The sequence below is a fragment of the Aythya marila genome (genome assembly GCF_965140915.1).
Source record: "Aythya marila genome assembly, chromosome: 2".
Lineage (NCBI taxonomy): Eukaryota > Metazoa > Chordata > Aves > Anseriformes > Anatidae > Aythya > Aythya marila.
The window spans coordinates 156,007,159-156,020,799 of NC_139043.1; the positions used below are offsets into that span (position 1 = coordinate 156,007,159).

The 13,641-nt window shown below is 53.1% G+C and overlaps 1 protein-coding gene across 1 annotated transcript in view; it reads right to left on the reverse strand.

Annotated features, from left to right (window-relative positions):
* ZC3H3 (zinc finger CCCH-type containing 3) overlaps positions 1-3,619 on the reverse strand; it is a 121,715-nt gene extending 118,096 nt beyond the window's left edge. The window contains exons 1-2 of the mRNA XM_082752270.1: positions 3,555-3,619; positions 243-1,989 (exon numbers count right to left, since the gene is read on the reverse strand). Of these exons, the coding sequence (XP_082608396.1) occupies positions 243-1,989; positions 3,555-3,600 (1,793 nt within the window). The 5' untranslated portion in view covers positions 3,601-3,619. The remainder of the gene's footprint in view (positions 1-242; positions 1,990-3,554) is intronic.
* Positions 3,620-13,641: the final 10,022 nt, after the last annotated feature.

Sequence of the window (13,641 nt, forward strand, 5' to 3'; positions counted from 1 at the left end):
AATTCGAGGCCTGGCAACCCTAAAAAGCAAGAATGAAGCCCCAGGACCTGGGAAACCGGACGCACCCTGCGGTATCCGACAACCCTCGGTGTCATTTCACCTGCGGGGACGCCCCCAGCTCTCCGTTAGCCGCCGCCGAGGAGATGCCTGACCCCAAAACCATCAAAAGCTGCACCTAAAACCCGAAAACGTGAAGGAAAACCTCCGGAGGGACGGCTTTCCCAAGCAGCCCGGCCGCTCACCCTTTCCTCCGGATGATTTTCATCCTGCTCTTCACTTTGTAGCCGGAGGGAACGGCGTCGCCGAAGGGTTTCGTCCCCCCGAAACCCAAGGAAAGGGTTTGGGGGAAGGAGGAAGGCGAAGGCTTCCCCTCCTCCTCCTCCTCCTCGCACCGCCACCAAAACGCCGACCTGGAGGTGGAAGGAGAGGGCTGCAGGGCGGCCGCTTTCCACTTGTATTTGCTGGGAGAAACGCCCGCTTTGGGCGGCGATTTCTTCGTTTTGCTCCCCGAATCGTTTTTCGGCGCCGTTTTCACCCCGCCGACGATTTTCCGAGCTCCTTCGGGGCCCCGAGGGCTCGCCCACCTCTTCACCGCCCTCCAGCACCTCCCGGGGTTCGCCACCCAGGTGTAGTTGCTCCTCCGAAATTTGGAGCCCTTCCCGGACGCCGGTGGCATCATCGCCGCCGCCCTTTGGACCCCAGGAGCTTTGTGCAGCGCCGAAAATCTCCCTTTCACCCCGAGGGCTCTGGAGGACGCCCCCACGACCCCAAGAAGCTCCCGGCGAGCGTCCCCACCCCGCTCAAATCCCGTTTGTCCCGAATTTTCCACCTCCGGCTTGCACCACACCAAGTGGCGAGCCTGCTGGCAGCCCGGCGGGGGCCGAGGGAGCTGCGGTTGCGTTTTGGGGGCGACGGCGTTCTCGCAAGGCGCCCTGGAGGTTTCGGCTCCCTCGGCGCTCAGCCGCACGCTGTGGGGTCGCCGCGATAGGGCCGCGTAGGACGAGCTGACCACGCGGTGAGAGGAGCTGAAGGAGACGGAGAGAGAAGGTTTTCGTCCTTCTTTTTGGGGCGGGTAAGGAGGGGCGGAGGATTGGAGCCCGCTTTGATCCTCGCCCGGAGCCGTCGCTTCCGTTTTCAGGCCGGAGGAAGGAGCTGAAAAAGTTTGGGGGCCAAAAACTTCGGGGCCGAAACCTTCGAAAGCTTCGGGGTCCAAATCTTTAGGGCCCAAAGCTTCAGCATCAAAACCTTTAGGGCTGAAAGCTTCGAAACCTTCAGCCCCAAAACCTTCAGCATCAAAATCTTTAGGAGCAAAACCTTCAGTGCCAAAACCTTTGAAACCTTCGGCACCAAAATCTTCAGCCCCAAAACCTTCAGCATCAAAATCTTCTTTAGGACCAAAATCTTTAGGGCCAAAACCTTCAAGACCTTCAGCCCCAAAAGCTTCAGCATCGAAATCTTTAGGGCCAAAACCTTCAGCATCAAAATCTTCTTTAGGGCCAAAACCCTCAAGACCTTCAGCCCCAAAACCTTTAGGGCCAAAACCTTCCAAACCTTCAGCCCCAAACCCTTCCAAACCTTCGGCCCCAAAATCTTTAGAGCCAAAACCTTCCAAACCTTCGGCCCCAAAACCTTTAGGGCCAAAACTTTCAGCCCCGAATCCTTCGGGTCCCAAAACCAGGCCGCTCCTCTGGGTCACCTGGATCCCCACCACGATATTCCCGTCCCTAGTGAGGTCCACGTGTCTCTCCGGCGACCCCGCGGGGATCGGGGCCGCCCGGTTCTCCTGCTTGATCCCAAAAGCCCTGGAGGGCGGCGGGTTGACGAGGGAATATTTCTTCCTCCAGGAACGACCCTGTTGGAAATCCCGGGGGGGGTAACGTCCCGAAAACGCCCCCCTCCTGCTATAGGGGGGGTTCTGCTGCTGCCTGGGGTTGCTCCAGCTCGGCCTCGGCGCGGCCCCATGGGTGCTCCTGTGGCTGTCGATGAGACCTGGGGGGAGAAAAAAAAAACATTTTTTAACGTCCAGGCACGTTTTTGGTTTTTTTTTTGGGCCCCGAAGCACGCAGGAGGCTCCCAGGTGAGTCACAGGGCCCTAATGAGCAGCTGGGGGTAATTAAGACAGGTGATTAACGCGCCAGGGAAGCCAGGGGTTGGCCCGTCCCCACCCCCAGCACCCTTGGGTGCCTGAGCCCTCCCCTCTGGAGGGTCTCGGAGCTCCCCTAAAGCCCCCCGGGACCCTACAGAGCCCCCCCCTCACTGAGCCTTCCTCTTCAAGAGCCTTCCTCTTCCTCCTCACCCCCTTTTCTTCCTCTCCTCTTCCTCCTCCACCTGACCCCCCTCCCTCCTCTTCTTCCTCCCCCTCATTTTTCCCCAGCCCCCTCCCCTTCTTCTTCCTCTTCCCTTCCCCTCCTCCTCTCTTCCTCCCTTCTCCTCTTCCTCACCCCTCTTCCTCCCTTCCCACCTCCTCTTCCTCACCCCCTCCCCCTCCTCTCCTTCCTCCCCCTTCCCCTCTTCATCCTCACTCCCCCTCCCCTCTTCTTCCTCCCTCACTCCTCCTCTTTATCACCCCCTCTTCTTCTCCCCCTCTTCCTCCCCTCCTCTTCCTCACCCCCTTCCCATCCCTTCCTCCCCCCTCCCCTCTTCTTCTTCTCCTCTTCTTCTTCCTCCCTTCTCCTCTTCTTCGTCCCTCCCTTCCTCCTCCTCACCCCCTCCCTCACCCCTCTTCCCCCCTCCCCCTCTTCTTCTTCCTCCTCTTCCTCACCCCCTTCCCTCTTCTCCTCTTCTTCCTCCCTCCTCCTCTTCCTCCCCTCTTCCTCAACCCCCTCCTCCTCCCTCCCTCCCTCCTCCTCTTCCTCACCCCTTCCTCCCCCCTCCCTCCTCTTCCTCACCCCCTCCCCTCTTCTCCTCCTCCTTTTCTTCCTCCCTCCTCCTCTCCCTCCCCCCTCCTCAACCCCCCCTCCTCCTCACCCCCTCCCTCAGTCCCTCTCCCTCCTCTTCTTCCTCACCCCCCTCCCCTCTTCTCCTCCTCCTTCTCTTCCTCACCCCTTCCTCCCCCCTCCCTCCTCTTCCTCACCCCCCTCCCCTCTCCTCCTCACTCCCTCCCTCCCCCTTCCTCACCCCATTCCCTCCCCTCCTCTTCCTCACCCCCCCTCTTCTCCCTTCCTCCTCCTCTTCGTCCCCCCTCCCTCTTCTTCTTCACCCCTTCCTCCTCTTCCTCCTCCCTCCTCTCCCTCTCCCCTCTTCTCCTCCTCCTCTTCTTCCTCCCTCCTCCTCTCCCTCTCCCCTTTCTCACCCCCCTCCCCTCTTCTTCTCCTCCTCTTCCTCCCCCCTTCCTTCTCCCCTTCCTCACTCCCCCTCCCCTCTTCTCCTCCTCCTCACCTCCTCCCTCCCCCCTTCCTCACCCCCTTCCCTCTTCTCTTCCTCCTTCCTCCTCCTCCCTTCTCCTCCTCTTCCTCCCCCCTCCCTCCTCACCCCCTTCTCTTCTTCCTCACCCCTTCCTCTTCTCCCTCCCTCCTCCTCCTCCTCCTCTCCCTCCCCTCCCTCCCCCCCCGCACCCTGCAGCCTGCGGATCTCCCTGCGCAGCCTCTCGCTCTCCTCCATCCCCGCCGCTCGCCCCCGCCGCCGCTGACGTCATCGCCGCGCGCCGCCCGTTTAGCCCCGCTCACGTGACCGCGCGCGCGCGCTCACGTGACGCGGCCCGCACCGCGCGCGCGCGCGCGCCCGCCGTTGCCTAGCAACGGGGGCCGGGCCCCGCGGCCTGGTGCGCGCCGCCGGAGCCTGAGGAAGGCCCCGGGGGTTTGGGTTCCCCTCGTAGGTGGCCTCGGTCACCCGGCCTCGGTCACCCGGCCTCTGTCAGCTGGCCCCTGGGCTCAGTTAACTGTTATATGGCCTCTGTCAGGTGTTACATGGCTTCTGGTACATGGCAACTGTCCCCTGGCCTCTGTCACTTGGCCTCTGTCACTTGTCCCCTGGCCTCAGTTAACTGTTACATGGCCTCTGTCACTTGGCCTCTGTTACCCAGCCTCAGTCAACTGTCCCCTGGCCTCAGTTACCTGTTACATGGCCTCTGTCAGGTGTTACATGGCTTCTGGTACATGGCAACTGTCCCCTGGCCTCTGTCACTTGGCCTTTGTTACCTGCCATCAGTCAACTGTCACTTGGCCTCTATCAACTGTCACCTGGCCTCAGTCCCCTGGCCTCTGTCAGCTGTTACCTAGCCTCAGTTAACTGTTACGTGGCCTCTGTCAGGTTTTACATGGCTTCTGGTACATGGCAACTGTTCCCTGGCCTCAGTTAACTGTCACCTGGTCTCTGTCACCTGGCCTCTATCAACTGTCACCTGGACTCTGTTACTTGGCCTCTATCAACTGTCACTTGGCCTCTATGACCCAGCCTCAGTCAACTGTCACCTGGCCTCTGTTACTTGACCTCTATTAACTGTCACCTGGCCTCAGTCCCCTGGCCTCTGTCAACTGTCCCCTGGCCTCAGTTAAATGTCACCTGGCCTCTGTCAAGTGTCACCTGGCCTCTGTTACCCAGCCTCAGTCAACTGTCACCTGGCTTCTGTCAATTGGCATCTGTTACTTGGCCTCTATCAACTGTTCCTTGGCCACCTGGCGTCTCTCACCTGGCCTCTGGTACTTGGCTTCTATCAATTCTTCCTTGGCCACTGGCATCTGGCCTCTGTCAGTTGTCACCTGGCCTCTGTCACTTGGCCTCTATCAACTGTTAACAGGCCTCTGTTTCTTGGCCTCAGTCAACTGTCACTTGGCCTCTGTTATTTGGCCTCTATTAACTGTCACCTGGCCTCTGTCACTTGGCCTTTGTTACCTGGCCTCTATCAACTGTCACTTGGCCTCTGTTACCCAGTCTCAGTCAACTGTCACCTGGCCACTGTCACCTGGCCTCAGCCAACTGTCCCCTGGCCTCTGTCAAGTGTGACATGGCTTCTGGTACATGGCCTCAGTCCCCTGGCCTCTGTCACCTGGCCTCAGTCAGTTGTCACCTGGCCTCTGTCACTTGGCCTTTGTTACCTGCCATCAGTCAGCTGTCACCTGGCCTCTGTTACTTGGTGTCTGTTACTTGGCCTCTATCAACTGTCACTTGGCCTCTGTCACTTGGCCTCTGTTACAGAATCACAAAATCACAGAATTTCTAGGTTGGAAGAGCCCCCCAAGATCACCCAGTCCAACCCCTGACCTAACCCTAACCCTCCACTAAACCACATCACTGAGCTCTACATCTAAACGTCTTGTAAAGACCTCCAGGGTTGGTGACTCAACCAGGGCAGCCCATCCCAGTGCCTCACAACCCTTTCTGTGAAGAAGTTCTTCCTAATATCCAACCTAAACCTCCCCTGGCACAACTTTAGCCCATTGCCTCTCATCCTGTCACCAGGCACACGGGGGAATAGACCAACCCTCACCTTGCTACATCAAGTTACCTGACCCTGTCACCTGCCCCAGCTGGCTCCATCCCATCTCTTGTCCCACCAGCTCTTGTCCCTCTCCCAACCCTTCCATGATCCCAGCTCACCCAGCCCCACCTAGGTCCAGAGACCTGGACGTAGTGGAAAGTCCAACGGAGGGCCACCAAGAATCTCTCTCCTGTGAGGAGAGGTTGGAAGAGCCGGGCCTGATCGGGTTGGAGAAGAGGGGCTGGTCCATATCCATCAATATTTGAGAGGAGATGCTGAGAGGACAGAGCCGGGCTCTGCTCCACCGGTGCCCGGTGCCAGCTGCTCTGGGTGTCCCTGCTCCAGCAAGGGGGGTTGAACCAGATGGCCTCCAGAGGTCCCCGTCAACCATTTTGTGGTTTTGGGATCTGCTTTTCCCTGTGCCCCAGCCCCATCACGACCAGGTCTCCCACCCTAACGTGGCACAAGGAGGAGGACCTGCTCATGACGGACTCCGTCTCATAATCATCTCCCTTAACTTCACACATCAGCTCCTTATTTCTCATATGTCGGTCCTAATTGTTGAAAACGCTTTGCAGGAGAGATATTCCCAAAGCTGAGCTGCAGCAGTGGTGCTAAGTGGGGTAACCCACAGCTGTTTTTAGCCTCCTGCAAGAATGGGCAAGTTGGGTCCCTCAATTAAAGTCTTTGTTGTGTGCTGGATGTAGCAGTAGGGTTTCGGCAACAGCACGGGTGAAATAGCTGCACAGTCAGGGTAATTATGAGACATGCAGCTGAACAAGGGAATTTGCACCTTCGGATTAAATGAGAGAAGAGGGTGAGTGGCCCTGCGAGTCTCGTTTTGTAACGCGTTTCCTCAGCAGCTTTCAGGGCAGTTCCTGTTGCCCCATTACTCAATTCCTGCCAGAAACAAACCCAGGAGCAGGAGGCAGTTTTCTTAGGTCTGGTACCACTTTCTGTCTCTCTAAAAGTACCTTTTATGAGCTGAACTGTCCCCTTGAGCTCACGTCCCATCCTGAAAGTCAGATGGCCCCATGTTAACTGCATAAACCAGAAGTATCCACAAAGTATATCCATAAAATTGAGAGCACAAGCACAGAAGAACATTATTTGTACGGACATTATCCTTAAGGAGCTTGTTTTCTGAATAATCTCCTTCTTTCCTAAGGGAATCAAACCCGTAATAACGTTAAACAAAGCTGGAACAATAGCTCAAGTCTGCAAAGGAGATAAAAAGCCGTCCTAAAATTATTTCTGAAACAATTTGGGGAAAAAAAAATAAATAATAAAATAAAAAAGCTGAGCCAAGTCGCTGTAGCAGCACACTATTTCCTTCTAAACACTCCCATGATAGGAACTTTATAAAAGCAACCGATCATCAGCCTCGGATGGCTGCAAACAGAAGCTGTCTCCTGGGACAACTCCCTTCCCATCGCAGTTCGGGAACTCTGCCTGTCCCAGCTCTGATCAAATAACGTCCCCGGGACAAGCCCATGATCCGCCTGCCTGGAAAGGTGGCTTTAGTAAATTATTTACAGCGTGCTGAGTGGCTTTTTAAAGATATTCGGCGGAAAAATATGGGGAAGAGCCAGCCTGGAGGAATATACCACTTGGTGCAGATGGTAGCAAAGGCTTCAAAACGCGAAGCAGGCAGGGAGCCTGGCCCCTGTTAGCCTCCCTCGAAGCCTTCCAACTGGAAAAAAAGAATAAATATAATTAAAAAAATAAATCACCCAGCCTCCGTTTGCACAGTCCTGCATAGGTGGGACGGGGACAGGGATCGGGGGTGGCGGCCTCAGATCAGCTTCGATCGATTCGCAAGCCTCACCCAGAGTTTCGTAACTGCTCCGAACTGGTAGAAATTGGCACTCGTGCCAAAAGAAGCCTCCTCCGCTCCCAGCTGCTCGCTCCCTCCCTCGTGCTGGCACACGGATTGAAGCAGCTTTGCATACACGAGCTAGAACGGGCTGCTCCGAATTAAAATTCATTCGGCACACGCAGGGGGAAAAGCGGATTTTTCACAGAGGGAAGCCAGGCATCCACCACTCCCACAACACCCAGCCTTGGGAAAGAGTGAGCTAAAAGCAGGGAGGGGGGGGGGAGCTGCCCTGTTTTGCTGGTCGAAACACCAAAATACATCGCTAGAAAAAGCAAGCTACGGGGCAAGGCAGTGCTGGGGGGTCTCAGGCTCCTCGCGGTGCTGCTTAAAATAAATCTTTTTTGTTTTTTTTTTGTTTTTTTTTTTTCTTTTCAGAGCATTGCGAGGAAGGATTATGCATTCAGCCACCTCGCCGCTCGCTGCCTGTTCCGAGCAGCACGTCTGAAACCTGCAGGAATTTGTGGCGCTCGTCCTTTGTTCCTAGCACCATGCTTGTATGACACTTGTTTGTGACTTGTATGAGACTTGTTTTGTCTAATTTAATTAAAAAAAATAAAAATAAAATAAAATAAAATAAAATAAAATAAAATAAAATAAAATAAAATAAAATAAAATAAAATAAAATAAAATAAAATAAAATAAAAAGGTAAAATGCGAGTGCAGGGTTTTGGCGCTGCACTAGCAGGGTGTCTGCGTGTGAGAAAACGCCCGAGGGAGGGTGGCACGTTTAAGGGATATTAAATTGCCTCGTTCAGCCCAGAATAAATGTGGTGCTCATCCCTCTAATGGCCTTAAACATCACCAGAACTGCGGCTCCAGCGACGGGCGTGCCATAGGCCCCGACGAAGCTGCTCGCACGTTCAAAACCGTGGCCTCAGCAGCTTGTTTTTCGTCTGGAGTCTCTCGGTGGCTTGCCGTGAACTTGCTGAGACAAGCTGAAGCCCTAAACCTCGTGGAGCCCTGCACCAGCAGATTGCAGGGACCTGATGACAAGGGTGAGTGGGAGGCAGCGGCGTTTCTGCTCCCACAAGACGCTTTCCAAAGGGATGGGGTTCTCCTAGGATCCCCAGATCTTCCAGCTTTGTCTAAAACACCCAGCGGTGCTCAGAATTCATTAGCAGGAGCATCCTTCATAGGATGGCAGAGTAATTAGTCCGTGGGGACACCTGTGGGTCTCGGCTGGGGCACTGCACCAAGCCCCGAGGGAGATAAGTTAATGAACATGTAGGAAAATTGGTGGGCATCCAGAAGGATGCGGGAAATCAAAGTGGCAAAGGTTTAGAAAGTAATGGTTGATGAAGAAAAAATGAAAGCTTTTTGTGTAGTGTTATTGAAAAGAAAAGAGGAAAGGGGAAGGGGAAGAGGAAGGGGAAGGGGAAGGGGAAGGGGAAGGGGAAGAGGAAGGGGAAGGGGAAGGGGAAGGGGAAGGGGAAGGGGAAGGAAAAGGGAAAAAGAAGAAGAAGAAGAAGAAGAAGAAGAAGAAGAAGAAGAAGAAGAAGAAGAAGAAGAAGAAGAAGAAGAAGAAGAAGAAGAAAAAGAAAAAAAAAAGAAAAAGAAAAAGAAAAAGAAAAAGAAAAAGAAAAAGAAAAAGAAAAAGAAAAAGAAAAAGAAAAAGAAAAAGAAAAAGAAAAAAAAAAGAAAAAGAAGAAGAAGAAGAAGAAGAAGAAGAAGAAGAAGAAGAAGAAGAAGAAGAAAAAGAAAAAAAAAGAAAAAGAAAAAAAGAAGAAGAAGAAGAAGAAGAAGAAGAAGAAAAAGAAAAAGAAAAGGAAAAAGAAAAAGAAAAAGAAAAGGAAAAAGAAAAAGAAAAAGAAAAAGAAAAAGAAAAAGAAAAAGAAAAAGAAAAAGAAAAAGAAAAAGAAAAAGAAAAAGAAAAAGAAAAAGAAAAAGAAAAAGAAAAAGAAAAAGAAAAAGAAAAAGAAAAAGAAAAAAAGAAAAAGAAAAAAAGAAAAAGAAAAAAGAAGGGCAATAATATTAGAAATAAATAGCTGATCAGATGTGCTTGATGTTCACTAGTAGTAGGGATTTACTTCATTTATGGCAAAGGAGACTCAGGTTACATCTGTGGCAAAACTTTCCAACTTCCCAGAGAATAAATTATTCAGGCGGATGGGAAGGTTTAAGGTCAGTGTGTTCCTGGGAAGGTCGATTTGTGCCAAACCTGCCAGGGGCTCAAATTAAGGTGTTCTCCTCAGCTTGTTCTCAGCCCTCTGTTTCTACTGTCTTGTTGGCTCCATGGTGTCCTGTGTTTGTTGTTCCAACACCGGTGGTTGCATCCTGCATCGTTTTGCTGAAACATCACCAAGTGTGTCGAGTTCCCTCCCGTGCCAGCAGCAGCACTTGTTCAGGCATGGCATGGATTTACAGGATGTGATCTGACTGCAGAGCAACTCCCTTCTCCTTCTCCTTCTCCTTCTCCTTCTCCTTCTCCTTCTCCTTCTCCTTCTCCTTCTCCTTCTCCTTCTCCTTCTCCTTCTCCTTCTCCTTCTCCTTCTCCTTCTCCTTCTCCTTCTCCTTCTCCTTCTCCTTCTCCTTCTCCTTCTCCTTCTCCTTCTCCTTCTCCTTCTCCTTATTTCTCCTTCTCCTTATTTCTCCTCCTCCTCCTCCTCCTCCTCCTCCTCCTTCTCCTTCTCATCCTCCTCCTTCTCCTTCTCCTTCTCCTCATTTCTCCTTCTCCTTCTCCTTCTCCTTCTCCTTCTCCTCCTTCTCCTTCTGCTTATTTCTCCTTCTCCTTCTCCTTCTTCTCCTTCTCCTTCTGCTTATTTCTCCTTCTCCTTCTCCTGTTTCAGGACATCTTGGGCTGGCCCATCACAAGCTGAAAGCCTCTGAATTAGGCAGAAGACTCAAATCCATGCTCCAGCTGCTGAGAAATCTCCACCTCAGCTTTCTTGTGGCTGTCCAGGTACCCGTTTCCCCAAAACGAGTTGCTCAGGTGGCTGGTGGGAGCTGTGGGGGCTCCTTGGAGGAAGATGAAGCATCCGAATTCGCCGTGGAAGGAGACCAGGAGCTGATGCAGAGCTTCAGGAGGAGGTGCGACACGGGCCAAGCAGCAGGCAGGGGAGATAATTTTAGCAGCAGCAGCAGCTCGCTGGCCAGACTTAAGCAATGAAAAGGCAAAAAAATAAAATAAAAATAAAAAAGGGGAAAAGAATCGACCACGGAGAGGATTGTAGGACATGTTCATGGTCCCGGTAGCACCATTGTAGAAGACAGAGGTGAAAACTGCCTTGCAGTGTTGTGTATCAGGCTGTATTGGAGAAATAAGTTCAGACTGGAAGAAGTGTAAGGAATGAGATTGGGAACGGAGAGCCTGTTGCTGGAAATGCCCAAAACAGCCGAGTTTTCTTAGCCTCGCACTCGAAGCGAAGACGTGGCTGCTCTCTCAGCGGTGTCCAAGGCAGAAGGGCAAATACCAAGGGAAAAGGAGGAGCTATTTTCTATTTTAACTCTTGGAGAAAAAGAAAAAAAAAAAAGAATAATAATAAAAAAAAACTGCCTCCCAAGGGCAAGCAAACTCCAGAATCTCATTTTTGCTGATAACAGCTCAGGAGCGCGGGCTCTGGGGAAGGACGCGTCTCCTGGGTTCGATGGAAACCAGAGAGGAAAATGTCAGTAAGAGGAGAAGAAACTGCTGCGTGGTCCTAAAGGAAAAGCCACCTGCATTTATCCAGTGGGCAACAGTTTTTTGCTACGATGTCCCTTTTTTTTTTTGCCCTCTTTCTCGCCTGCAGTCTCGCCGCCGGCGTGTGAGCTGCACGCAGACCCCAATGAATGGGAGAATTGCCTGGAAATGGCAAACATAAACCCCCACGAATTGGGGAAGGGCAGAAATCGGATGAATAATCCGTGCACTTCTTCGCTGCTGTTCCTAGAATGATTTTCCGGGATATTTAACGTTTTCTCTCCACTTTCACCTGCTGAATTATGCTTTGAACTTGCATGGGGACGGCAGGGACTGAACATCCCCAGCTACTGCCGCTGGCTCTCCTGCCCTGTGAGGCCAGAGACGTCCCCGCAGGACGTCCCCTTGTCCCCTGGGTCCCCTCTGCTGCCACCTCGGAGCCTCCCCACCCTCACTGTCCCCACCACCGACAGCGTTTTTTGGGCCAGCGCTCTCGCAACACTCCGGCTGCACGAGCAGTTGCAACACTCCCGCTGTGCAAACCTACTTGGAAAGCAACTTGAGGACATTTCGGGATGTTTGGGAGGTTTGTTTTGACCTGTCTCATCTCCCCCCCAGGGGTTTGGGACTCCGCAGGCAGCTTTACCTCCAGGAAGGGACATGGGTGAGCGGCTGAGGCTCACGTCTAGCAGTGATTCTCCAACCCAGAAAGCTGCAGAAGAAGCTAAACTTGCTGGAAGGAGAATTCACTCCTGGAATTGTTCTTTTTTTTTTCCACCACACGCATAAATTGCACCCTCTGGAGCTCCCCTGTGCTTTGCTGGGGGGTTGTTGGCCCCTTTTGGTGGAGATTTGCTCTTGCAAGACCCTTTGGTGCCTTTGTGGCTCTGCTGTCCTGGCATGGGCACCAGCACCACTACACCATTCCCCCGTCTGAGCTGCAGGGATGAGTCGTGTTGGGGTTTTTAAGAAGGGACACGCAGATTTTGGGGTGCTTGCCTTCACCTTTGGGGGTCCCTTCCCTCCCTGGAGTCCCACACATGGGAGGATGGGGAGGCTGCGATCCCTCAGCCTCTTCCAGCCTCCGTAGGGTGCTTTGCTTTGGTAACGGCTTGCTTACAGCTTTGCTCCGGGGAAGCTAAAATTAAAACAGTGACTCCATTGCAGACTGAAAACAGAGCATTCCTTCTCCGCCCGCGTGCTTTGGATGGACATCAGAAGCCCAAGCCCTGCTGCAAAGTCCCCTGTGTCAAAACAATCTGCTATTCTGATCCTCGGCTCGCCGCGGTCGCGATGTTCAGTTCCCAGACCCACGTTCAGGGGGCTCCGAAATGGGATTTGCCTGGAAATGGAAAACGTAAACACCAGAAGCCGGCATCTCTGCAGCTCGTCGCTTGAAACAAAAGCTGATTCTGCTCCAGAGAAGGGGGGAAAAAAAAAAAAAAAAAAAACAGAAGTTGATTCATGAATAAAGGAAGAAAAAAGCAACTTCAGGATCTCGTTTTTACCCCAGGGGTCCCCTGATTCCTCAAGGAAGGGGACGTGTGGGAGGCCAGAGCCCAGGTGGAGATTTCTGCCTGTCCCCATCACCGCGGTGATGCACAAAGCTGCTCCTGGTGCATCCAGTCCCTGCTAAAGTCCTGCCAAAATCGCCGTGGATCGGTGGCGGCACGCTCCCAAGCTGGGAGGGCTTAACGTTATGGTTTTGTCCTCAAGATTATGGTTTTGGAAGGGTGAATGGCTTTAATTTGAAGCTCTCCCTTCGGTATTTGCATGTGAGCATCAAGGGAAGCCAGCACACCCCATGCCATGGCACTGGGGACCCCTTCAACCCATACTGGTTTCCACTGGGTCCATACATGCCTGTCCACCACCACCACCAGAGGGGCCATCGGTGGCCTTCACCGCGTGGGGCTGGGCTCCTCTGGGCCAAAAAATAAATCAAACGTGGCTGGGGAGAGGGAAAAAACAGGTGAGTTTTCAAGGAAGGGGAGAGCTAAAATGCAGGCGAGGATTTTTCTCCGTGGAGGAGAGAAATCCTCCTGGCAGCAGAAGGTAAAGCTGCAAATCTGGGGGGATCTTGGCAACCCCCGGGATGGGGGTAAGGGTTTGATGTTGTCCAGATTGAAATATGAATTGCTCCTGTATTTGAAATATGAATTGCTCCTGTTTTTAAGGACCATGCAGGATTTTGGGGGACGTCAGTGAGGCTTGAAATAAGTCCATATTCACAGCAGGTCCTGTGTCCCCCCCAAATCACCTGTTTCCCCCTTTTATTAGTCGTTTTCCCCCCGAAATGCCCCTTATTCCCCCAAAATGAGCAGGGCTGCAGCCCCATCGCACCACCGACTCTTTGCCCACCCAGCACCGAGCACGGGGGTGAAAGAGGGGCTGTGAGGCTGCGCCCTGTCCCCCTGTCCCACCTTCCCCTTGCTCCCCGTCCCCGTTTTTGTCCCCTCCACCACCCCCACCCCAATTTCAGGCGGGACAAAACTCATCACAGCAGTGGCTCGTGGGCTTCGGTCCTGGCTCAGCGCTGCAGGCACCCGGAGCTCAACCCAACACAACCATTTTCTCTACATTTCCTCCCTTTTTTCACCAATTTTCCACCCAGATCCCCCCCCAGCCCTGATTTTTTTTGCCCATTCGCCCTACTCGGGGCAATAATTCCTACAAGCAGGAGCACGGGGACCACCTGCATTCACGCGCCCGCGCCGTGCCAAAAAA